The 26923-nt window shown below is 40.6% G+C and overlaps 1 protein-coding gene across 3 annotated transcripts in view; it reads left to right on the top strand.

The window, feature by feature from the left end:
* The window catches only part of GALNTL6 (polypeptide N-acetylgalactosaminyltransferase like 6), a 477061-nt gene that overhangs the window by 435780 nt on the left and 14358 nt on the right, over window positions 1-26923 (top strand). For all 3 annotated transcript variants that reach the window (XM_030493369.1, XM_030493368.1, XM_030493370.1), the window contains 3 exons: window positions 9961-10182; window positions 17341-17457; window positions 25686-25835. In XM_030493369.1, the coding sequence (XP_030349229.1) occupies window positions 9961-10182; window positions 17341-17457; window positions 25686-25835 (489 nt within the window). The remainder of the gene's footprint in view (window positions 1-9960; window positions 10183-17340; window positions 17458-25685; window positions 25836-26923) is intronic.

Here is a 26923-nt window from a genome sequence, read left to right as displayed (position 1 = left end):
CCTCCCGTTCAAGACTATAATGAATAACACACTCAAGAATATCTGGAAGTATTATCCCTGCTGCCAAAAGCAATACTTTTCACTACTAAGTAGTTTCCACAAAGATTTTTACTAAATCCTTTTCCACCTTCTGTATGTAAAGGAGGGTGCTGGAGATGCAGTTCATAAAGGAATGAGCCCTATGAAGCCCAGCTGTGATTGTATAAATGATTGCAAGAGCCCCTTCATTAACCTTGTGCAGATACTGTGTTAAAGAATGACAGATTTTCCCATTCTATCCCACAGCAGCAGCACAAACGATATAGAGACTAGCGTTACAAAGAGGACAGAGATTTTAGACAAATTCAGGCATAGCCCAAATCATGCCATGAGTTTCCTTTCAAGCTGTGTCATCTTATGTTTGCCCCTGAAAATAATGCTTAAGGTGAGCATTTTACCTTCCCTGGGGATTTCACCTTTCTATTATCTTTTAGCAGTAAGTTTCAACACAGTTTCAGCCAGCTACATAACACCTGACCAATCTAGATACATTTTTAAAGAGCTATGACCTGGCATGGGTATCACATACGCTTTATTAAAGGCGAGACTTGTCAGAAACTCTATTCCACCTCCTCATCAATAAGTAACCATTAGTGTACCACACACAGCGGTATGTATCATGACATCAATTTTCTATGTCCTTCTCATCATATTTCTTACCTTCTTACCTGTCACTCAAGACCTGCAAAGCCTGCATGTATTTTTTGCTGACACATACCTCATTAATTGAAAAACATCTTATGAAATGCTGTTTGGTGGCACAGAGCAAAAGTAAAGCAAGCTGTAAACATGCATAGTAGATTTATAAAACAGACTGTGGCAACCAAATGCAGATAAAAAAGCTGAATATTTTTGTGTGTAGACATTTTAAAATGTTGCTGCTTGCCAAATGCAGCCAGTCTTCAATTTACAGGTAATTGGACATCAAGATTAATGGGCATGCAGATGCCAACACTGGCTCCACGTTATGATGTGGAAGCACCACATAATTTTTCATTCATTTCAAACCTGTCAAGCTCTACATAAAACTGCAGTGACTAATAACTAATTTTCCCTGTTTGTATTAGGTAAGACATATAGAAAGCAAACTCTGAAATCTTAAAGTCGTATGCAAGGTCTTGCCCTATTAAAAACTTCTAATTGTGTTACTGGATTATTTTAATGGTATTCTTGACTTTTGCTTCCTTTTTAACAGTTCTAGCTAAGCCGTTTTCTTTTAACCAGTTACCTATGAAATTAGACTTTAAAATATTATTAGCTTTTTCTTGTAGGTGTACCTCAGTTTATTATTTATTTTATCTATTTTCCCACTGGGGGGGACGGTTTCTATTTGTGATTCTATAAAAGCCATAAGAAATTTACCAAAGCTCACTGATCCACAGGATATGCAGAGATGAACTCAGAAATTCAAAATAAAGAAGGAGTTCTTTACTGTGAGGGTGGTGAGGCACTTGAACAGGTTGCCCAAAGAAGTGGTAAATGCTCCATCCCTGGCAGTGTTCAAGGCCAGGCTGGACAGAGCCTTGGGTGACATGGTCTAGTGTGAGGCATCCTTGCCCATGGCAGTGGGGTTGGAACTAGATGATCTTAAGGTCCTTTCCAACCCTAACCATTCTATAATTCTATGATTCTATAGAAATCTTTCTCGTTTGCAGGTATTTTACAGAGCATTTTAGTACTAACTACAGAACATTAGAGCATTAGGCCTTTCTGATGGGAAGGGCAATCCCACTGAATTTCGAGTCTGGATGCTAATCCAGCAGTGTGGTGAATCCTAACCTTAAGCTGAATTCCTCCCTGCACACCAGGACGCAGGATCCTGGTGCACAGTGATCCTCTGACCCAGCAGGCACAAGCACAATTACATGTGCCTCATTACACAGTGTCGCTGAATTGGAATTTGCATGAGTTTTGGTTCAGGAATTCAGCTGATAAATTTGGGTTTAAATTCCCACCTTAACGATTTGCTCAGCCTTTTTATGTCATTTCAAAAAGGATCTTCAAAGAAAATTACTGTAGCTGTACCACCCAGTGCTGTAACCATATTTGAATTTTGGACAGAACTTCCTTTAATATTATGACCAGTTTGGCTTTTTTTCATTTTTTTCCAGCTGCAGATAATGTTTGGGATTTTCTTAAAGGAGCCCATGAGCATTTTTTTTTTTCAGTTTCCAGGCAGGTTAAAGAGCCAAGGAGAATCAGTTAGGTAATGGCTATGTTTTGTCGTGACCAGGGTGAAAACCAATAGATGTAGTGTGCTGTTAAAGGAGCACTGCTGGCACTTTCCCAGTCACGTCTGTAACAGAAAAGACTAGCACAAAGTCAGTAGTGATTCAGCAGTCACAGCAAGCAGCTGAAACATCATCTTAGAGAAAGTAAATTATTTAGGAATCAAGCAAGAATCACCTTCTTCCAACAGCACGTCTATAATATATAATAATTATGATTATAATACAATACAGCTTTTAAGTTTCCATTTTTCATTTAACAGATTTATAAATTCATTATTAAAATTAATTAAACCAAGACCTCTAACAGAGCACTTACCAAAAAAAATCTTTGCATTAATATCTTCTAATCCTTGAATACAAGAAAGTCACAGTAATTTTTTTTAAATGTAATTTTTTATATGTTCTCCAATCTGAATAGATGTTTTGCTTTTGAGATAATAAACGCAACAGAACAGGCAGTTTAGCTATCCAAAAAGAATACAAAGAAGATGGAAAGCTAGGTGTTTCTGGACAATAACAACATCAAAGTGGTGGTATCTGCTTTCCAGGATTCATTCAATAGGCTAGCACTGGAACCAAAGTTACATGGCTAAAGAAATCTATTTGGAATCAAACCTCTGAACTGTCTTCCAGGCCCAGCTGCAAAGGTTGGCTGTGGTCTATATGTGCCCCCAGAGTATGGGTCTGTAAAGCAAGCACAGCAGTAGCCAACAAATCTGTGAAGATGCTGTTAGACTGTCACTCTGCTTTTTGCAGCTCTCCTGCAGCCAGCCTGCAGAGACCCATGGCCAAAAGCTGTGGGCAGGCAGCATCCTTCTAGGGACTGTGCCAATCCATGCCCTCCCAGCCCTATAGGATGGCCTCAAGTGAGCCAGTGAGCAGAGACATAGCCTTTAGTCAGTGGGCTGGCTTTTATGTTTTATTTCACTTTTTTCCAAAGTGTAGACCTTAATTTTTTTTTTGTGGTGGAGATGAAAACCTTTATAGAAAGAATAAAATCCTGGCTGTTTTCTGATTACATCTGTGGAATTTCAGTTCTAGGTATTTGCACACTACAGGCTGACAATAAATAGTCTCTTCCTTCTCTGCCAGCTGTGCTAACTCTTACAGGATTTATTTAAACACACTACCAGCTTTGTCACCTAGTTAGCATACTGTCTTCCATGGAGAAGCATTCCTTTTATGGCTGCAGACATCTCTTTATTTGGTTGGGGTTTTTTTTTTACACAAGTACAATCCATTGCTGGAATGAAATCCAGTTAAGTTTTAAACAAAGTTAAGTGTAAAGGACCCAGTAATATACCCAAGAAGGGAAAAGATTGACAAACACTAGTACTGTCTAAGTTAAAAGGGAGTTAGGCAAGAAGGGGAAAAGGGATGAAATTACCCATTTAGACTTAACTGATGTGGGCAGCTTAGATACTGAGACCTGAACATCACAAAGCTGTAATTAGTGTCCAGGAAATGTTGTACTGTGCTTTCACTGTAGAAATACAATTAAATGATAAATGGTTCTGTTCCAATGCTGATGGTAGGACCTTTGCATGAAATCGAGAGTACCGTTTTTCTCCATGTGAGTGCCCCAGAGTTTTGTCCTGCTGCCTCTGTCATACTAATCCATACTTGTCAGATGGGTTCCTCCAGTCATACTTTGTTCTCCTCCTCCCTGTTGATTGATTGTGACATTATGCTACCCATCTTCCAGAGGAACATAAAGTATAGTTGTCTTGGCTGGATGGATCCCAATGCGCTTTTTAAATACATTTTATGTCAAATAAATTGTATATTCTATTATTTCCAGCCAGTAAACAGAAGCTTCCAGAAGTAAACAGGGCACCCGTTTTCAAGTAGTAACACTGTGCTTCACAAAACAAACAATAAAAAAAAGTAAATTATGAAGATTGTGTAGATGAAGTGAATATAACCCCACTGGAATTTTACTAGGAAATAAAAGAGATTAATATGTCAGTTGTTGCAGAGACCGTTGTGTTATTTTTAGCAAATAAACAGTCATATCCTCTCTGTTTTACAACTGAAATACAGTCAGGCTTCAGACATGCTGTGGTGATTCATATTTAATTGGTGTAATTGAAAGTGATTTTTGATGTTCTGGCTGATGAGAGAAATTACTATCATCACAGAAAAGACTACACCAGCTGGTGACATCCAGCTTCCTGGAAAATGTTCAGATTAAATGTTCAGACAACAAGAACTTGTTACAGGATCCAAATGGTCCTGTAATAGTTCAATATTGACAAAAGTAAAGTCTGTGGATTGAGGTCAGGGTTAGTTTCATTAAAACAGTGAGGCAGGCACAAAAGCGGAAAAAACGGGTTATGCAGGTGAAAGGTTGTGCAGGTGAAATTAAACCAATAATACAACCATTGTGCTGCTTTAGTGCCACCAGATAATAAAAGTCTACTTTAGAACATCTGGAAAAACTGAAAACAGGAACTACGGCTGCATCTGGAATGTCAATTGGAAAAGATACAGCTGGAGGATGGAGCTGTGCAAGCTTGCAATGCAGAACAGAGTCTCTCTCTTGCTGTCATTGCAAGCCAGCACACCAGCCACAGTTATGAAATGTGGAACTACTGTTTCATATTAGAGACTGATCTAGTTAAACCTTGTTTAGAGGGAATATTTATGAATCTGTCCTTTTACATGTCCCTACCTCACTCCACTTTTCCATTCTCATGGCCAGCATCTACTTTCTTCTCACTGCATTTATTTGAGTAATATCATGCTTCTTGAAAATGACAGATGATCTTAGACACTTAAAAAGAAGGGACAGTCATTTGATCAGAAAGATGTATCTTCCCTGCTCACTGAAGAAAGTGAAAGGGAGAAAATGGTCCATGAAAAATGTCTTTTTTCAAGTGGAGAAGTCCTCATTTATCTCTCTCTCTCCAGTCAAGTTGATTTAAAGTCTCTTATTGAGGTCCAGTGTGCTGGGTTTAGCTGGGGTAGAGTTAATTTTCTTCATAGTGGTTCGTATGAGGCTATGTTTTGGATTTTTGCTGAAAACAGTGTTGATAATACTGGTAATTTGTGGAAAAACAAATGTTTTTATTATTGCTGAGCAGTGCTTACACAGAATCAAGGCCATTTCTCACCCTACCCCACCAGTGAGGAGGCTGCAGGTGCACAAGAAACTTGGAGGGGATGCAGCTGGGACAGCTGATCCCAGTTGACCAGAGGGATATTCCATACCGTATGGTGTTTGGGGTGATGACATTTGTCTTCCCAAGTAACCATTACACATGATGGAGCCCTGCTCTCCTGAAGGTGGCTGAACACCTGCCTGACCATGGGAAGTAGTGAATTAATTCCTTGGTTTGCTTTGCTTGCACACACAGCTTTTGCTTTACCTGTTAAGTTGATGTTATCTCAACCCATGAGCCTTCTCACTTTTACCCTTCCAATTCTCTCCCCCATTGAACCGGGAGTGAGGTAAGGGGGAGAGGGCTGCATAGTGCTTAGCTGCCAGCTGGGGTTAAACCACTACATCCAGGTATCAGTGACATTGTAACTTAGTCTTGTAGACTATTGCCAGGTGAAAATACAAAACAAAGTCACAGTCTTCAATGTGTGAGTTCATGCAAACTGAAAGAAAACTTGTCTAAATTTAAGTCCAACAATAAAGGATTTAATAGAGAGTAAAATTGTAACAGTGGCACAAAAGTTAATTATATCAAGAATACGTGCATAGGCAACTGATGGCAGCTGATGAGTCAGTGTTAGTGTGCTTGCCACCCCTTTTGTATGCATCTCACATCTTTTTGGTGACAACTCTCATACCCTTACATATAGAAATATGCATCTACTGAAATATCATTAAGCCTTATTCAGTCTTGTTCAGAAATTTTTCACTGAAAATGACAAGAGAGAGAACAAATTATCATTGGTCTGTCATGGACAGGTCCAGAGAAACATCTGAGATACTCATCTAGAGTCCCTGTGACTTCCTTACATTGTGTGTCAATCATGTAACTGATTAGTATCGAATTGATCTTCATTTAATTGCTCCTATTTAATTTTTATTTTTCCTTTATTTCTATTTAAAGACCAGGGTAGGCAATCTGGACATCTGTAACCTTGCAATGAATTTGACAACCAAGCTAAGCTACAGCAGTTTTCAGCTGTAGAAATGTTTCATTTTTCTTTCCATATGTGTTTATATGAGGTGTTCAGACTGAATCCAAGCAAGTGTGATCTACCACAAAGATATCCCAAAATTGATTCTTCTTCATTGATAAAGATACTTTATTTATTAAAGATATTTTATGCAATTTGAGAAACTGGTATTTAAAGGAGTTTTCTTTAGAAGATTACACAAAGAGTATAAACAAAAATCAAAAAGGTTCAAATCTAACTCTTATTTTGTTTGTTCTAAATTCATTGTAGATTAGCTTCACTGTGAGGCTGAGGGCTGCTTAAGCACACTGAAGGGTGCTTAAATGATGTTATAAAATGTTCACAAAATGAAACCTAATCTGGCAGGCTCTTAAACTCCTTCGACATGTATGTTCTGCAACACTATACACACACACACAGAATAAAGTCCTAATAAAGTCAAACTGCTTAGCACCTGTTTTGCAGCTAGACTCTGTGAAGATTTGGTAGCTATTCATAACCATTTCCACTGCTGGGGTTTAATATGCTGACACGCTCAGATTGTGTCTAGCCTCGCCTAAGGCTCAGGCATGGAGGAAGTGACCATCCTCCTTTCTCCACCATGTCAGGCATTCACCCACATTGTGGGAAAGGCAACACTGGGAGACTCATAAAGAACTTGAAATTAGATCCTTACCTTACAGTAAGTCACTTGATCAGTAGGCCTTGAAATGTTCAGAGATGAGCACTCTCATTTTGGTTGTGGTCCTCTGCTTTTCTGTTGTGATAAGGTGAGTAAAAGACGAGCAGTTCACTGACATTTGCAGAGTTATGTTCCTAGGAGGTTCTTCACATTGGGTGACTTTTCATGCTGTTAGACAGCAACAGAACAGGGATCTTACAGCGTACAAGAGCTCATCATCTCATCTTGGACAGCCTGTATTTTTACTCCAGGAACATGCTAGGTTAGCATGTTCTAAATAGGAATGTTTGCCTTTATTGTGCAAGGTTGCACCAGCCTACCTTTTGGGACAGCAGCTCTTCCTGGCTATGTTCAGTTCAAGTATGGGGATTAACTGCAATTTGAAGTTTTACTACTACATGTTTATGTTAAAAGGAAGTGTGATTACAGGGCTTGCATAGTGATAATAAGGATAAGAAACCCATGTCAACTGAAGCCAACAAACCTCTTTAAAACTAGAGTGTTTGAATGCTAAGTACTTGCTTCCTCGTAACTGGCAATTTCAGAAAGAGCTTCCCACTACTCCAGGACAGAGAGTTCCTTGCAGTCATGTTCATAAATAGTATGGAGATTTTGAGCTAGGAAATCAAGAGTTTGTGTTTTTAAAAGGGAACCTATTGAAATTCAAAGGGCTCCCTCATAAGGGTTCGGTTTATGACAGCAGTGTATAAACATGCTAAGAATAATATATAGGTTCATTACAGGATCTGGCAAAGTCTGGGAGGATTTTTAGCATACAATAGAGAGAATGGTCTTCGAAGACCTGGAGAACAAAGTTTTAAATAGATTTGTCTAACGTGCCTTACCTGATAGTTGGGGAATGGTGGGAAGAACTGAATTTTGTATATATATATATTTTTAATGAATTTTTGGTGGGTTTACACCTCCCCACAAAAAAGTGATAAAGGAATTATTGGAAAACAAAGAAGTTTTGACTGGTGAATGAGAATTTTGAGCTAGTGATCAGGTATAATATGAAGATTTCTGTTGGATTCCTCTTTTATTCAGTTATAATCATCTAAAGCAGAATGCAGTTCTTCAGGTGCAGCCAAATAACTAAAAAGAACACTCCAGCAGAGCCTCCTCTTAATATTGATGGGGTAAGTTGCTGCTGGCGTTACTCTAAATTCTTCTTTCCTAAGAGAATGTTTTTACTATATTTTTACCATATGGTTCTTTTTACAGTATGTTTTACAGTATGTTTTTTAAATATGAAAATACTACTGTCAGATAAATTACAATGAAAGTCAGCTTTATGTGGAGCACAAGCCATTTTTGAATAAGGCTATAAGTGTTGCGAATTCTTACACTGCTTTAATTTTACTTGCTCTATCCCTGCAGGTTTTAACATGTTTGCTTCACAGAGAGAAAACACAGAGAAACTTATCTTGTGGTGTCAGCTAAAAGTACTTCATTTGTTCTGTATCTTGCTGTCTTTGTATTCAGATAAGCCTTACTAGTTCAGAGACATTTAGTTTGCATGGATTAATAAAATTCAAGAAAGGAATTTTCAAATGAATCTTGAAAGCAAATCAGAGTACGAATCAGGCTTGCTTAGATGCAGAGAATGTTCTGAGAAGAAACATTACCTTATGTTGATGATAATCAGATGTATATTGTCCTCCAGCTTATTACAGAGTGAATCCCAGCATTTTGCAGTTAGTGTTGTATAAAAAGAATATTATAAAACTTGATTATCTTGTTTTTACAAACAAAGCAATAAGAACACCCTAGTGTCTCAATATCATCCACTGAGATGTTGCTTTGTTGGTGGGGTAAGAGGTTATTGGGCAGCTGTGGAAATGCAGAATAGACTAAGCCTGTACTCCACTACAACATCTGCATATGAATTTGTGTGGATTGAGTTGCAGGAGGAATTTTAAAACCAAAAAAAATACAGAAAAATTTGCCCCCAGCCTATTCATACTCCATGATATTAAATAACAGTAAAATATATCTCTTTAGTCTCATCTACTCAGGATTTTTCCTTATAAGTCTTTTTTTTTATTTATTTATTTTATAATTTGAGACAGCTAATTTAAGTCATTACTATTTGAGTAAGTTCTTATGCAACAAAATAGGTAATTCTCTTTCCTGTAAAATGCAAACAGAAGTAAACTTTGTGGGTCATAAGCCAGAACTGGGTTTTATGGAACAGAAATAGTCTTAGATATGTCTACAGTATGACTGCAGAAAGTCACAAGTTGCCATACCTATTCCATAAGCTGCTTCGCTTCAGGTCAGCTCCACTTCAGGGTTATGTGCTATGCTTTTGCACAGACTTCTTAGCACACCCACACAGCGAATCTTCCAGTCCCAAGGTAGCGCAAAACCAGCTGTGAAGTGGGGCAGACAAGCAGTATGATGACAGCTGAAAGTTCATATGCCTTTCAAATGTAAAATGAAATAAATCAGGAGTAATTTTAACCATTCAAGCACATTAGGAGGTTCTGAACTAACAGGAAAAAAGCATAGGTACCAATGTGAGCAGCTGAAAGAAAACTTCTGTTCAATATTCATCATTAATCAAAAATCCATGTGAAATGCATAAAAAATCTGAAAGAAAATAAGTTGTTCAACAGACAGAAGACTGTATCATATAGAGTCAGCAGGAAAGCAACGTACTTAATACTCTGTAGTATTTGCTCAACACTGTAATGCAGATAACATACATTTACCAATATTTTTCCATGTTTTAAGACTGAGAAATTAGACCAGCCAAGCTTAAAAGTTGTGTGGGCTACTGAATTTCCTTCTTTCATTCTCCCCATTAGAAATAGCATTCACTCAAAGCAGGAAGAAATTAATGGTTGCTTTTTTTCCGCTGCACAGAACCTGAAGCGTGTGGCAGAGACATGGATGGATGAGTTCGCAGAATACATTTACCAGCGACGGCCTGAGTATAGACATCTCTCAACTGGTGACATCTCTGCCCAGAAGGAACTTCGCAAGCACCTTAAATGTAAAGATTTCAAGTGGTTCATGGCTGCAGTGGCTTGGGATGTCCCCAAATATTACCCTCCTGTGGAGCCTCCACCTGCTGCCTGGGGAGAGGTGAGGAATACATGAATTGGGTCAAATTTAAAGAAGTCTAACATTTTACATTGCAGGAAATTAAAATTATGAAATTAGATTTAGCTCCCATGATAAGTAGTGTTATTAAGGGAGTTCACAGTGGTTGGAACAATCCCTGGGCTAGCCATTAAAATGAGGAACCATCATGTCCTAGCACTATGGCTGTCCATTTTATAATTCATTACAATTTTGCGTGTACAGGCCATAAGATGCATGCACAATGAGGACACGAATGTGGAAAAGAATATGTAGCACTCATCATTGCATGTCACAAGATGATTTTAGATGCTGAGAATCACCTCAGTAAAAAGGAGCTCTGAAGTCAACGCTTTTTTTTTCATACCAATTTACATACCTTCTCCTGTTCTAACAAGGACAATTGTATGTAGGGGGAGTTAAGTTTGCTCTGTTTTGCTCACATCTGCAAGTGTAACAATTGAAGCCTGGATACTTTTCTTTTAAAAGGACTGGTTTTGCTCAGCTTGTCATCTGCGTTCTATAGGTGATGTCATGGCCAAGTACCAGTAGCAGACAAATGCAATTTCTCATTTGGAGGATGAGGGGAGGGGGGACCACCAAAGAGAAGCCAGTATCTGAGCATCACTCCAGAGCAGGGGTGAGCAAACAGCCTGATGGAACTCTCCACCTGTGATCAACGATATTCGGCATTCAGTCTGCTCTGAAGAGCAGAGCTGTAGCACCTCTTGCTTTGACAGTTTGTTTTGTGTAGAAGAAATGAAAACACAAACAGAGCAGGGACAGAAAATTACTTCCATAGCTCTGCTGAAAAATTGCAGTGGCCTTTTACCCTGAGGAACTACAGCGCATTCACTCCATGGAAAGGTGGCAATACAGACGTTTTTTTCCTCTCAATTCATTAAGATTTATAAAGAAGGCTTTGCTTTTTCAGTGTATTGTGCTACTTCTTTTAAAAACCATAGGAATTGTCTATACTGTGAATTCTGGCCTTCTGTGATTTTGCTGGAGGTGTTCTTGGGGCTGAAATTGAAACTTTGACCAAAATGTTTGGTAAGACCCCTCACACCTCTGCATATCTACAGTAGTCAAGACTGGACCATGCAAGGGGTTTCTAAACATAAGTGTCTCTACTGTTCTCCAGAATTTCTTTTTTAAAAAGCAAATTACCTCATTCCAAATTTTAAAAATAACTTTCTGTGGTAGTAGCAGTCCTTAAGTCTTCTTTGTAAACTGCCAAGTACAGATGTTCAAAGGAAATTCAGTTTACATGTGTCTTACTGTTTGCTACTTCTTGGCAATAATTAATTCTTTTGCTCTTAAAGTTTCTTTCACCTTTGATGCTGCTGTCCACACTTAATGGGATTAATGTATACCAAGGGGCAAACAGTTTATCAGTAGAAGTCAGGCTGGATCAGGGTGCTGCAACTGCTATGATCTTCCTTCACCATCTTCCACATCTATATGTGTGTGTCCTTGGATGACTGGGATTATGAGATGTGTAATTTCTCTGGCCAGCTGAACAATCCTTAACTCAACCAGAGGGTCTAAGTAGAATGGATTGTGATTCAGGTATTCGTTCTTTTCACAGCAATATTAATATACACTTTGCTTAAAAAACAAGACTTTTACAAAGAAAATCAAAAATCATAGCAGTAGTATCACATCTGTACCTTAAAAGTACTTACTGAGTTTTTAGGAAGTGAAGACCAAAGGCTTTCTTTTTTCCTCTAAAATGTACTTCCGCTTAAACAATGAGAAGTTTCAGCCCTACCACTCTATTTTTTCCCGAGACTGTCATATTCCTGTGAAGTTTTAATTAATTTGTTGGCACTTGCAAGATACTTGAAAAGACTTGAAGGTCAATGGCTGTCATAATTAGAAGCTGAAAGAGGAAAACAGACTGTGTGTTATTGCTTTGTAAGAATCAAGCAGCTTCAGAAACCTTGCTGATTATACACACCAGAAGTCTGTGCCAAGACTGACTGTCATTTAGTACCCTCTCTGCTTCCACTTGGAAAGACTTTGTGTCTGCTTGTCTATGCCAGTCTCAGAAAGAATAAACAATGAGGTACTCAGACATTTTTTGGCTCCAGTATTTTGATATCTAGCTAGTAAAAGCATGTGGTAGGAAAGCAGACATCTCATAAACAGCCTCTGTACAACTCTTTTTTTGCCAATGCATTTCTTTAAAATGTGACCCCCTACATTTCTTGACCAAATCCGTTCATGGTGGAAAAGAAGGAAATTTGAAAAATAAAAACCATTCTTCTTCACTATGCTTGTCATGGCCTTATCTCTTCTGCATGTTTCTGCCTTTTGTCCTTTGTGGCTGGCAGGGTGTGTTCCCTTGATATTCTGTTCTGCCTTGTAACGTCTGAAATATGTGTAGTAAAGCAATGTAACAGCAAATCCAGACAGAATAAGGTTAGTGAGATTGTCGGTTCTGTGTCTGGGTGAGATAACTGTACTCTTTCCTCTCCCATCATAGAAAAAAGAAAAGTTTTCAATTAGGTTTTGTTCTTACCCTTCCAAATATATTGGGAAGTATGCTGCACATTGAAAAACAATAATACCCATCGCATTCTCTTTCTAAGACAGAATAATTTATTTGTAATGTGTATCTGAAATCCTGTTGAAGGAAGTTAAACAATAGCTTCATTAGGTGAGATTTGGACACCCGATGTTTTCTTAGGAAGTCCTCATGAATCTGCAAGCCGTAATCCAGCATGAATATATTATGCAGATATCACAGCTTCCAACAATATCTTTGGAAACACATTTTACAGTAAATCAATCATATAATGTCAGCCGTTGTAATTTATTTTAGACTTCATGAGTCTTACAGTCAAGGTGATAGGAAAAAAAATATTTTATTCAGTCAAAACAGAAATATTTAAGCTTAATTTCATTTGCTGTTATATGAACTTGTTATTCAGTGACTTAATACACAACAAGTCTTTCAGTCGCTGCATTATTGCTGAGCTGTAGGACCTGAAAATACTCCTTTCTCAGTCTCAAACCTGCGAATTTTACAGAAGTGTTTTACAGCTCTGGCATGAAAATGTCACCCATGAAGTTAAGTCAAGCAGCACATTTGAAAAAAGGATTAAAGCCTAAGAACTCACTAACTTCTCTTTTGATAACTTCCTTTTTTTAAAGTGTCATACTCATACTCTTAATGAGTCAATCTGAGCCCACCAAGTGTCACATGTCTGTTGTACAAAGGCGATATAACCAGCTATTCCCCACCCTGCACAAAGCAAGCGCTGCACGCACCTGGGCTGCTCAAATTCTTTCATCGGGATCAGTGTCATGCTAAATAAGAGTCCCCTGTTTCTTCAGTAAGGTCTTTGGCAGCGCTTGGCTTCTTTTAACTTTGACTTTTCCTTTTTATGGCTCACACAAAGGATAAATACTTTTAAAATTACTATGTATCAGTTGACAGGAAAGGCGTCTCATTTTTCCATATTTGATCTGTAGACACTGATGGCCCTAGGCTTATCTGAGAATGTCAGCTAAAACTGGCTTTAAGTGCTGCTCAAATGAAAAAAAGCAATATAAATGAACATTGCTAATGTCTTCGAAGAGCTACAGCCACTTTCTTATTTGAGCCATTAAGTCAGATGTATGGAAAGTACTATACAAACTGATAGCACCAGGGTGCCTCTCTTGTTGCTGTACTGGGGCACCTGAAGGGTAGTCCCAGCACCATCTCCACATTCATCATTCTATCAAATGACCATATTAAACATAATTTTGGGTTTAGATTTCTATGCTTTCCCACTTTTTGCTTTTGGCACAGACAGTTCTGAGCTGTGATGAGCATGCTCCTTCCCCATCACAGTGCCAGTGAGCTAAACTACTCTCAAGGCCTAGCCTACTCTGGAGGGAAGTCTTTTTAACATGGGCTGGCTAACTTAGAGAATGCAAGCTGTAGTTTTAACATAAGTTTACTGCTTTTTGTAAAACCCAAAGATTACTGTATCTGGGTTTACCCAGTGGCTTCCTCTTATGACTTTATACCTCATTTAAAACACAGGAGTCAGACGCTACACCAGCAGAAATCCCACTCAGGTGACGCGTCTTTGTTTCACAAGCGTCAGTGCAGCACTAAGAAGCCTGTATGTACATCCTTGCTTGGACACCTCCAGTGTAAAAGAAGGAGAAAACAGACCCCTTAGAGGTTGTATTCTCTGTGCTCTGAAACCTTATCCACTCTTCATAAGGGCTATAGGACCCATAGTCCTAGCATCTCTCCCAACATGTGGTGTTGGCATTTCAAGATGGCATGTCAAGAACTAAATATGCCTAATGACTTACATGTAGTGTCCTATGCTTTTCTCAGAATGTGTTTAATTCTGAAACAGCCTTTAGGATCACCAGTAACCATCCTTGTTAGTCCACACAGACTCCTCGGGAGCATGCTTTTCCCATATTCCTACCTGTGTGTACAAATGATAGCATTTAAGGTTGAGCAAATAGGCTTCCTATGTAGCAACTTGATGCCCTTCCTGCATGGATGATAAAATCTGCCTCCTGTTCATACCCAGTCTCCACAATTGCCCAAATGCAGATGTCGGAAATGTGAGTGTATTAGGATCACTAGCTATTTCTATTCTAGTTGTAACTCATAACCTCAAAAATTTAAAATCCATTGTGCTGTGTGACCGAAGTCAAGGCAGTTCAAATGCATATTGATGTATAAATGAGAAAAAAGCTTCTCCTTACTGTGCTTCTGCTTTCTTTCCTTTGTCCATAAAAGCATCTTAGGGGATTTGCAGGCTGTGTGGTGCTGGTGTTCAGCAGAATATTCCCTGTGGCATTGGCAGCGGCATGATGGCTCAGTTCAATTTCTAGCAACTGCCAAGGCCACACAGAAAATGCCAGAGAACAAAAGCACAGACTTGACTGAAATGCCTGAATTGCAAAAATAAAATGAAAAACAAACCATGACCCCTCTGCAGTGGAAAGGAAGGATAAAACAAAAAAAAAAGATGAGCTAACATGTAAGCTGCAACAAATCAGAGGAAGAACTAACTCAAGGAAACCTTTCAGGAGCAGACGGAAGAGGAGAGAAAATAAAGAACAGAAAAGACAGATTCCAGCAGTGAAGGAACTAAATGTAGCTTCAGCTCAAACCTTTTCCAGAAATGTGTTGGACACATTTACTGCATAGTCCCAAGTGACTGAGAATGGGATGGAGTTATGCCAATCAAGACAAAATTATGAAAGCCCTTTAATCCAGTAAGCATTCATTGGATGTAAAGCATATTCACTGTCATTTTACAGTTCTGAATCACATAAATATACCCAATTATTAATCGCAATTGTTAGCAGCTCCATTTTAAATAGCTCATATGCTCTAAGAACAGAACTTATGTATCATTTAATTTTGTATTAGGCCAGAAATCTTTATTTATCAATGTAAATTTAACTGCACTGAGAAATGATTGAACAGTCTCAAAAAAATTATACTTGGAATAGGTATTTCACATAAAACTTTAAGAATATAAAATTAAAATCTCTTCCCCTCATTAATCTTTCCTGTCTCTTTTGCTGGGTGATATGAAAATGAAGGCAGGGTTGTTGAGAACTAATTATTTTTCATCCTTCTTTTTTCAGTCAACACGGTCCTTTGTACTATGGGGCTGCTCAGTGCAGAATTTCTGCATCTGGTTGTGTGTACGAAATGCTAGTGGCTTACCTCACCTATAGCAATTGTTACTCTATTGAAAGAAAAGCAAAAATACCCTAGAACTTGGCTTGTCCAAGTTTTAGAAGAATACTTCTCTGAGATCTTGGAGTCAATCGCTCAAACTAATACTCCCCCATTATTTGCCCTATCTGCTCTTTTCTAAGTTAAACAAATGCAGCTCCTAAAAACTTTCCTGAAGGTGACTTTTTTACATCTTCTCCACTTCGTGTTGCCTTCCCATCTGTCTAAATCTTTCTTAGATCATGGTGAACAGACTCAATTCCCCCTCCAGAATCAGAAAAAGGGCAGAGTAGTTCTCCCCTGTGTCTTGCAAGCAAGAGAATTGCCCCTCCTTGCAATGTTTTGCGCTATGCTGAGAAGTTTTCCATCTTTTGGATGTGTATGAGGTATGCAGTTGCAATATTTACATTTGTCTAACATAATATGGCAACAGTGACTTCTGAAATATTTTCCATGAAAAAATACATGTCAACTCAATCTCCATTCGGCATTTAGCTTTTCTTTTTTTTAATTAAGGATCAAAATAGTGGCCAGAATGTCAATATATACACCTGATTTCTACATATTATATATATAGTATTTGTGTATGTTTCCGTGCACGTACTTGCACTTTGTTTACTCAGTTTCTGTGTATCTCATTGACAGGGTAAGTATTTTAAGAAATCCTCTTCATTCTGGAGGTGTCTGAAGGAATTTTAAATAGCCCAACTAAGGTACTTAAAGAGCAATGTGCATGTATTTGCAAAATAAATTTGGGATCTCACTCCTTTTGGTGGCAGTGGGCAACCTACCCCTTTTCAACCCAGTCTTTCAAAAAATACACATGGCAGCAATGGTACATAAGTGGTATGACTGATGGTCACAGATTAATTATGACTCAGTTGCTTCTATCTCAAAAACGAGATTTTCCTTTTAACAATAAGTTACAGTGCAGAGCGTTTGCAGAAGGCATGCTGACAGCACAAGGAACCTCCACGGGTAAGCATAGTTTCAGCACAGATTTGCCAAGTACTTTTTGATTTTATGCACTTAGGGCATTAGTGTGTGACCTTATCTACAACAGTGTTACTGTGTCAAAGAACAAAAGGATTGGAACAGGGTGTGCCTGGTTCTTTAAGAAATACAACTCCAAAACCTGTGAGGAACTCATAGAGAAATAATTTCCTGTTAATACAGTTGATCTCTCTTTTCTGGTAGGAGCAGTCAGACCAATCTTTCAACTTCTCAGACTTTTTTTCTCTTAGTTTCTTTGCATGAAAATATTTCATACAGACCTGCCTTTCATTTGTTAAACAGAAACTTTGCTGCTTCTACCCTGCAAAAAGCAATTCCCACCAGTTTTATTTAATGGTCATTCTGAAGTCCTTCAGAGCTAGACCTAATGTTGGAAGCGCTATTCCACAGCCTGGTGTAATGTGGCATGTTGCTGCTTGGTTTTGCAGATTCGAAATGTGGCAGCCAACCTCTGTGTGGACAGTAAACACGGAGCCACAGGGACTGAGCTGAGGCTGGACATCTGTGTGAAGGATGGCTCAGAACGGACATGGTCACACGAACAGGTATTTTAATGGTGAAAGAGAAAAGCAGTGTAAAACTGTTGCTTCTCCAGTTTCTAAACATTTCTCAGAGGGCTTTTCCTCTTCCTAAGGCAAAGCAGGGTGTGGAACTAATCTGTAAATTAGTGCTGACTCTAATGGCTTTTACAAGCTACTATTTATCATAACCTCAGAAATTCCAGCCGCCACCTGGACTGTGTATTAGTCTTCATTTCCAAAATGCCAAAATTGCTTTTTGGTGCCTCATTCTCCTCCACTGTGTCATGAAAACATGTTGATTTTGGTTCACTTACCTGAAAATATTTTAAATATGGTACCTGGGCTTGTTAAGCTCTAGTGCTTGTCTGCTTTTACGCTTTCATTTCAATAAGCTCATTAAGTGGTTATACTTTAAGTGAATATGAGACATAAGCGAGATAAATGGGTAAAAGCTAGAAAGAAAGAATTTCAGAAAGGCAAGGAATGATAAAGATTCAAAAAAAAGCTTTTATCTAGGTAAGAAAATATTAGCTTTCAGGAGAATGGAGGAAAAGAGCTCTGATTTGTACTCATCGTGAGTGCCATAGGAAAGTGGTCGTGACCCAAAAGCTATGGGTCTGGCCAACCTGAGCAAAGAGAATCCGGATGCAAAGTACAACCTAACCATTTATTAGCAATTTTAGTGAGCATACCTTTCACAGGGGAAGGTCCCAGATTAGAAAAAATTCCCAGTGCTTAGGAGAAAAATTGACCTGGCAGTTGCACACAGCACTTTGTAAAAGCTTAAAAAGCTCAGGAGAGAGGAGTTCTAAGGGGTATTTGAAGTGCTGAGGTCAAGAAATCCTTCTCCGAGGATACTCAGAAATGCAGGGGGAGAGGAGCAAGTGCGTGAAATGGAGAAGCTGAAGGATGATCACAGTTTAGGGAAGAGCCAACATGGGAAAGAGAAAGTTACTGAAAGAAGACTTCTTCACATAGCTACCAAAGATCTAACTCAGTGATAGAATGACAAGGCTAGATAAATATAATTCTGTTTGTTTATGAAAGACAGCCAGTAATTCAAGCAATTAATTGAAGGAAGTTGTATGGTCCAGACTAGATCATCACAGTGTTTTCTGGCTTTAAAATCTACAAACCTGAAGAGCTCCAGACCCTTCTCAGAAGGGAGGGAGTCCTGAGGCTGCCAGAGATGAGAGAAAGGAGGGAAGAAAACTGGATGAAAAGGTAAGAGAAGAAAAATTTAGCAAGGAAAGCAGAGCAAAGGGAGACCTGAAGTATCCTTTGAAACAATAAATGCTTCTGAGGAACGGGAAGGGTTGCAAAGGGAGAAGGATGTTAGGGAGAAATCCATGTTTCAAGTGTAATTCAGTGTATTGCGACATTTGGGGTCAGGCTCCATGTAAAGGTCTCATTCTATACTAATGACAAAAAGTGACTTCATTAAGATAAATAGGATTAAGCGAGGGTAGTCCAACCAGCCAGCTCTTCAGATCACAGAACCAGAACTAGCCTCAAGCACATCTGTGCTTGAACTGTGCTCCAGGGGCAGCATGAATTATTTCTGCCAAGTTGGTGTGGAAGAGCATGTACCTTCTCACTGTGGGACAGTATGGAAAATGCTGCCAGGGAACACTTCTCCCACCTAAGCGGTGTGGCTGTGTTGGGAAAGGTCTGCTTGCTGGTTAGTTTGGTGAGTTCTCAGGGCTGCTGCAGATGAGGGACTGGGTGGCGGGCACTGCCGGATGCTCCTGCTGAGGCTGTTGCAGCTCCAGGCAAGCAAATGCAAACACACCCAAAGGCAGCTTAATTATCTAGCAGCTATTTAGCTATTAGCTGGACTGATAATCAGCAGCAAAGGAAAATTATAGGTGTCACTCTCTCAAGTCCTCCAGCCTGGCCAGAGAGTGAGGTAGACAGGCATCATCTCTAGCACAGCCCAGCAAGCAGCCGTGCAGCCTGCTGAGCTCTTTCTTCTCTACCTGGAGGTATAGTTCAGGTCAGAGTGCACTTCTGAAAAGTGGTGTTTCCTCTTTGTGCAATGCAGATGTTGTCCATTCAAGTCTAACCCGCAGTCAAAGCACAATGCTAGCTGATGGACCCCAGCCAGGCAGTGAGTAATTGAGCAATGTTGTCAGGCTGGGAAGCATTAACATTATCAAAAGCGCCTTTGTCCTATAGACGGTCCGAAGCCAGTGGCTGTATCAGGCAATCATTCTTCAGGCCCTGTGCCAATTATAAATGAAGCTGGAAAGCTCTATTTTCCCCAAATACTCTGTGACAAGGCTAGGCTGCATGAAAAGCTAAAGCATGAGGGCTTAGTGGTTGCTTAGTTGCAAATGCAGAGGATGGGCCTGTGGTTTATGGGCTCTGTGGTATGGGAGAAGGCAGAGGAGGGTTCTTGGGTCCAGCATGGAGCAGTGAACAGCAGCCTGGCAGGTTGAAGGTTATCACCAGCCTGCTGTTTGTTAATAATGTGCCTGGAAATGTAGGTGCAGCCTTGTTCCAAATCAAAAAGCAGACAGGAATGAATGAAGGGGTACAAAAAGTTTCATCCATTTCTCATAAAATCCAACGCAAGTGGCTCCTAACAGCTTAAGTCAAAGGAACAACAAAATCCAAAGTGACAGGTGGTGGCAAAGCAGAGCATTGCGTACTCAGGACTTCAGCTAATAACATGTAGCATTGTGGCATATTAGGCAGTGGAGACAGAATTTCTATATTCACCAGTTTTAGTGTTAACTAAAGAGAATTGGCTGTATAATTCCTGGTCAGTTGCCAGCACCTGTAATAAGTGCTTGGAGCAATGTAGAGATGTTCCAGCTGCCCCAGCCATTGAGCCGGCTCCATTTGGAGCTCGGCTAAGGTGCCTCTATACAAACGCCCGTAGTATGGGGAACAAACAAGAGGAATTAGAGATGTGTGCAAGGCTACGGGAATATGATGTCACTGGTATCACAGAAACATGGTGGGATGGCTCCTATGACTGGAGTGTCGGAATGGAAGGTTACAGGCTGTTTAGAAAAGACAGGCCAGGCAGACGGGGTGGGGGTGTTGCTATCTATGTCAGTGACAGGCTAGAGAGTATGGAACTCTGTCTGGGGACTGGTGATGAGGTAACAGAGTGTTTGTGGGTCAGGATCAAAGGGAAAACAGCAACAGGGGACATTACGGTGGGGATCTGTTACAGGCCACCTGATCCAGAGGACTCTGTGGATGAAGCGCTCTACAGACGGATAGGAGCAGCCTCACGCTCGCAGGCCCTGGTCCTCATGGGGGACTTCAACTATCCTGAAATCTGTTGGAGGGATGGTATGGCCCGGCACAAGCAATCCAGGAGGTTCCTCGATTGTGTGGAAGACAACTTCCTCTTTCAGCAGTAGAGGAGCCGACGAGGAGAGGTGCCATGCTGGACCTTGTGCTCACCAACAGGGAGGGACTGGTTGGAAATGTAACACTCCAGGGCAGCCTTGGCTTTAGTGATCACGAGATGGTTGAATTTGAGATCCTCAGGACAGTGAGAAGAGCGTGCAGCAAGCTCACTGCCCTGGACTTCAAGAAAGCAGACTTTGGCCTCTTCAGGAACCTCCTTACTAAGGTTTCATGGGATACAATCCTAGAGGGCAGGGGGGCCCAAGACTGCTGGTCGATATTCAAGGATCACCTGCTACATGCTCAAGAGTGTTGCATCCCGACTAGAAGAAAGTGCAGCAGGAGGGCCAGGAAACCTCCATGGATGGACAAGGAGCTGCTGAGGAAACTTAGAGGGAAAAAAGAAGCTTATAGAAGGTGGAAGCGAGGACAGGCAGCCTGGGAAGAATATAGGAGCATTGCCCGAGAAGCTAGGGACCAGGTTAGGAAAGCTAAGGCCCAGCTAGAATTAAGTTTGGCAAGGAATGTAAAAGATAACAGGAAAGGATTCTATAGATACGTAGCAAATAAAAGACAGACTAGGGACAATGTAGGCCCTCTCCAGAAGCTATCAGGAGAACTGGCTACCATGGATTTGGAGAAGGCTGAGGTTCTTAATGACTTCTTTGCCTCAGTCTTCACCAGCAAATGCTCTGACCACACAACCCAAGTCTTGGAAAGCAAATGCAGGGACTGTGAGAACGAAGACCTTAGTCCCACTGTAGGAGAGGATTAGGTTCGAGACCATCTTAAGAACCTGAACATGCACAAGTCCATGGGACCTGATGAAATCCATCCACGGGTCCTGAAGGAGCTGGTGAATGAAGTTGCTAAGCCACTGTCCATCATATTTGAAAAATCCTGGCAGTCAGGTGAAGTTCCTGATGACTGGAAGAAGGGTAATATAACCCCCATTTTCAAGAAGGGGAAGGTGGAAGACCCAGGGAACTACAGACCAGTCAGTCTCACCTCTGTGCCTGGCAAAATCTTGGAACAGTTTCTCCTGGAAAACATGCTAAGGCACATGAAAAACAACAAGGTGGTCGGTGACAGCCAACATGGCTTCACTAAGGGCAAATCCTGCCTGACCAATTTGGTGGCCTTCTATGATGGAGCCGTGGAACTGATGGACAGCGGCAGAGCAGTTGACGTCATCTACCTGGACTTGTGCAAAGCATTCGACACTGTCCCACATGACATCCTTGTCTCTAAATTGGAGAGACATCAATTTGATAGATGGACCACACAGTGGATAAAAAACTGGCTCGATGGCCGCACGCAAAGAGTTATAGTAAATGGCTCGGTGTCCAGTTGGAAACCTGTAACGAGTGGTGTCCCTCAGGGATCGGTGTTGGGACCGGTCCTGCTCAACATCTTTGTCGGTGACATGGACAGTGGGATTGAGTGCGCCCTCAGCAAGTTTGCCGACGACACCAACCTGTGTGGTTCGGTTGATACGCTGGAGGGAAGGGATGCCATCCAGAGGGACCTTGACACACTTGTGAGGTGGGCCGATGCCAACCTTATGAAGTTTAACCAAGCCAAGTGTAAGGTCCTACACCTGGGTCGGGGCAATCCCAGGCACTGCTACAGGCTGGGCAGAGAAGAGATTCAGAGCAGCCCTGCAGAAAAGGACTTGGGGGTGTTGGTTGACGAGAAGCTTAACATGAGCCAGCAGTGTGCGCTTGCAGCCCAGAAAGCCAACCGTATCCTGGGCTGCATCAAAAGCGTGACCAGCAGGTCAAAGGAGGTGATCCTGCCCCTCTGCTCTGCTCTCGTGAGACCTCACTTGGAGTACTGTGTACAGTTCTGGTGTCCTCAACATAAAAAGGACATGGAGCTGTTGGAGCGAGTCCAGAGGAGGGCCACGAGGATGAGAAGAGGGCTGGAGCACCTCCCGTATGAAGACAGGCTGAGAGAGTTGGGGCTGTTCAGCCTGGAGAAGAGAAGGCTGCGTGGTGACCTCATAGCAGCCTTCCAGTATCTGAAGGGGGTCTACAAGGATGCTGGGGAGGGACTCTTCCTTAGGGACTGTAGTGGTAGGACAAGGGGTAATGGGTTCAAACTTAAACAGGGGAAGTTTAGACTAGATATAAGGAAGAAGTTCTTTACAGTGAGGGTGGTGAAGCACTGGAATGGGTTGCCCAGGGAGGTTGTGGATACTCCATCCCTGGCGGTGTTCAAGACCAGGTTGGACAGAGCCTTGAACCACGTGGTTTAGGGCAAGGTGTCCCTGCCCATGGCAGGGGGGTTGGAACTAGATGATCTTAAGGTCCTTTCCGACCCTTACGATTCTATGATTCTATGATTCTATGATTCTATAATGGAGAGCAGTTTAGAATGATGATATTGGAAGGACTGCAGGCCTTCACATTTTGTTTGTAATTACAAGATCTTAACATTAATTAGGTGTATGGAGAAGTATAACGTTTTTCTGATCAATCTTTTTTCTCTTCTCTTAGTCCTAAAATTTAGTTCCTGTCCTTAACAAGGTTATTTTATAATAGTATCACTAGTGAGAAGATGTACTTGTTGATGTAAAAATGAAACTGGTTTACAAAACAGGAGGCTAAGAAGGAGGCAAGGAATCTGTGCCAGTCTAAACATTGAGATCTACTATTGCACAGATCCTGGTTTTCAGTGAAAGGGATTAAAAAACCCCTGTCTGTTACCACATCTTGGCTTTCAAATGGGACACAGCCCTGGCAGTCTTCAGAAACCACACAGGACTGGAAAGAGCAAAGAGATAGCCTGGATCAGTATGATCTGCTTTAAAGGCTAGCTTGAGCCTTTCGGATGTAGTGATGCATTCTCTGGGGTGGTAGTCCTTAGGCCAAGGTCCAGAGAGCAGCAGGAATTGGTCCCTCAGCTCACCAGTCATGCACAGAATGAGAGATTTGGAGAGCCACCCACTGGGAAAGATGAGGAATGTCCTGCAAGAGGATCCCTCTCTTGTAGTAGTGATGAGAGCGAGAATATTGCAGAACCTCTGTTCCGCAGCATTCCTCTAGGTATTCATTATTCATCACTTTGAACTCTAGGTTTATTACTTGGCTGTAGAAAGAGTAAGAGTACAGAGTAAGAGAAAGAAATGGCTTTTGTTGGTTTTTCCTTAAGGGAAAATTCTCGCAGGTTTCTCTTTTTCTAAAGAAACAGCAGGGTAGCTTTTTTCTGTACCAAATCTGTCTTTGCTTGTGAAATGATGTTATCTTTGTAGGGCATCCATGATGCTGGTTCCAGGAAACATGAAGAAAAGTGGAAAAAGACTTAACCTTTCGAAAAGCAGAGATTGCTTTGAAAATGAAGTTAAAGCTGTCCACTGCATTTTACTGCAGATAAATGTATAATGCACTCCTGGAGAAAGAAGAAATAAGCAGGCCACAGGGGCAGATTGAGAAAATGCTGTCTAGAAAACCTGTAATACTGAAGTACATAGGGAGCAATAGCAGTTAACAGAAAGAACAAGAGCTTGCAATAAGGTACACAATGAAAACGGCAAATATTCCGATATATTCTTGTAGTTTGTGCCTGCAGGCCAAGGGAGACAGTAATGCCTCTCAAATGTGTCATTTGGAGGATGATACAGCATTGAAGGATGCAGCTTGTTTCAAAGCTGTTTCTTTTAGGAGGAACACAGAAAGAAGATAGCTATCACAATGAAAAGGTTAAAACTTGGGAACCACAGCAGAAGCATTCAGGATCAGACCCACATAACACTGAGTGTCATTTGTAGATACTGGTTCTGTCAGGGAATGTACACATTGCAGGGAGCAGGGTGCTAGGCAAGGACCGAAAAGACCCTGAGATGAGGTAGGTGCAGTGCTGGAGGCAGTCTGAGCACAGTATGGGGAGCTGCCTCTCTCGCTAATGAGCCAGTTCCACATGAACCATCACAGCTAAACAGTTTCCACTAGCGAAGTTTGCTCATTTAAAAAGAGCTTCACTTTCTCAATGTTATGTTTCGGTTTATACTATGGAAAATCAAAAGTCAAGCAGAAAGATGAACAAATAGCTCTGACACCAAAAAGAAAAAAAAAAAAAAGGAGAGAGAGGGAGAGAATAAAACCTCACAGCTCTCAGCAGAGCTTCTAGGTGGTAATTTACAACCTGCAACCTGTTTTCTGCAAGGATTGGTCCATGGGAAAGGAAAATGCACTCTGCATCTTTAAATCTGGTGCTGTCAGACCTGTCACCTTCATCTGATGATTGAAAGACTGCAGTGTCACAGCATTATTTCAGACAGCTGGTGTCTAATTGAGAAAGATTCCTCTATTAACTGTGACCCTTCATGATTCCTCTCAGGCAGTGAGAAAAAGGTCTTTAACCAGCTGCCTGTAGCTCACAAGTCTCACAGTAGAAAGATGACATTCATTCAACATGTGTTGTTTAGGGAAGACAGTTGACAGAGAGTATGCTAACAGTTTCCCATATAAACAGAAGGAAACTGTTCATTAAACATGGGAAAGATGCTATGATGGGAAGATCTCTCTAGGTAGCTTCTTCAGATCCAAATGAGAGCTAGAGGAGCATCGCTGGCAGAGGCTTTCTGAGTCCTGAGTAGCCGTAGTCCTACTGCACACCAGTGCTGCTTTTACTGGGGTAAGTAAAGGCTTTAATACAGCATAGACCCTCTCCTCTGCACTGTACTATGTCGCCAGAGATTTTTTTCTTCCCTGCCTGTCATGGTTTAAGCCCTGGGGTATATTCCACATTGGCACTGATCCACTTCAATTAAGGCAGTTGGCCTTGCACAGGCACTGTGTACACAGGCAGGATCAAGCTATATGTATGGTTTTAAACATTTTTCACTAGTAATACATCATATTACCTGATTGTTTTTCTAGCTTTTCACTTTTGGCTGGAGAGAAGACATCCGCCCTGGGGAGCCCCTTCACACCAGGAAGTTCTGCTTCGACGCCATTTCGCGCAGTAGCCCTGTCACACTGTATGACTGTCACGGAATGAAGGGAAACCAGCACTGGAGCTATAAGAAGGTCAGAGGTTCAGATTGTCTTGAGCCTAAATTCAGCTTAGTGCAGGCTTGTGTTTTGCCATCAGAGAAGTTTTGTTTTAAAATCCACCCCATCTTATTCCAGTTTAATTTTGTGGTAATCTCTCTCGGGTATGTTTCTTTTAAGCATTCAGCTATTTAGGTCAAATTTAAATGAAAATTAATCTGATCCAGCTCTGAGGGTATCTGTGTTGGATCTGTTCCCTGAAAGGTGTTTTACCATTCTGGTGTTTCAAGATGCTTGTGACATTTTAACAGAGGCACTGCTGGAAATATTTTCATTGAATGTAACAGCAGCAAGAAATGCTGCTTATGAGTTAAGTATTACTATTTTGCTACATTTTAAAGATCTTAAAAGATCTTTAAGATCTACATTTTAAAGATTTTAAAAATCTCCCTTTAAAAAAAATAACAAAATACACCCAACATTAAAAGCACTGCTGTAAGCCCAACGAAAGCAGGAGTTTATAAACTAAAGATAAGAAACTTAGACACTACGTTGATCTGCTGAGTTTCAGCCCATTTTATAAATCACTGGAAACAAAAGGTCAAGCTAGAAACTGACAGAGCCTCATTTAGGGCAAAAAGCCCTGGTAATGCTACCAAGTTTTTGTTAGGGTTTTTTACAAGATTAATCAGCAAGTTGCAGGATAAAGACATACATTTCTCTGAAGTGCTGAAGATTCCTCTCACACATTCTTCACTTTTCTTTGACCACTGTGCCTTGTCTACCACCTTGCTTAAACTGAGGCCAAAGGGCCAGGAATTGGTCAGATAAATCTCAATACTGCTTTCTAGTTTGAAATTATATATAGTAGAAAACTAATTCAGAACCATTAAAAATAGGTTTGCCCCGACGCTTTTTCTGAGTGCCTACTTATTATCCTATGCCTTTTTACCCTATTTATGTTGCAATTGGAGATCCACCACAAGATTTTCCAGAAGCGTAATCCCTTTGAAACTCAAGTATTATCTGTAATAAAGTTAGAATGTATGGGCCAGATATTTAAAGGATATAAATTGTTGTGGATGTATTGCTGCATATCTGGCTTTATAATGACATAGTAATAA

This window comes from Strigops habroptila, chromosome 7, assembly GCF_004027225.2.
Source record: "Strigops habroptila isolate Jane chromosome 7, bStrHab1.2.pri, whole genome shotgun sequence".
Lineage (NCBI taxonomy): Eukaryota > Metazoa > Chordata > Aves > Psittaciformes > Psittacidae > Strigops > Strigops habroptila.
Note: the sequence above shows the minus strand (reverse complement) of the source record. Positions and strands in the feature narration are given on the sequence as shown.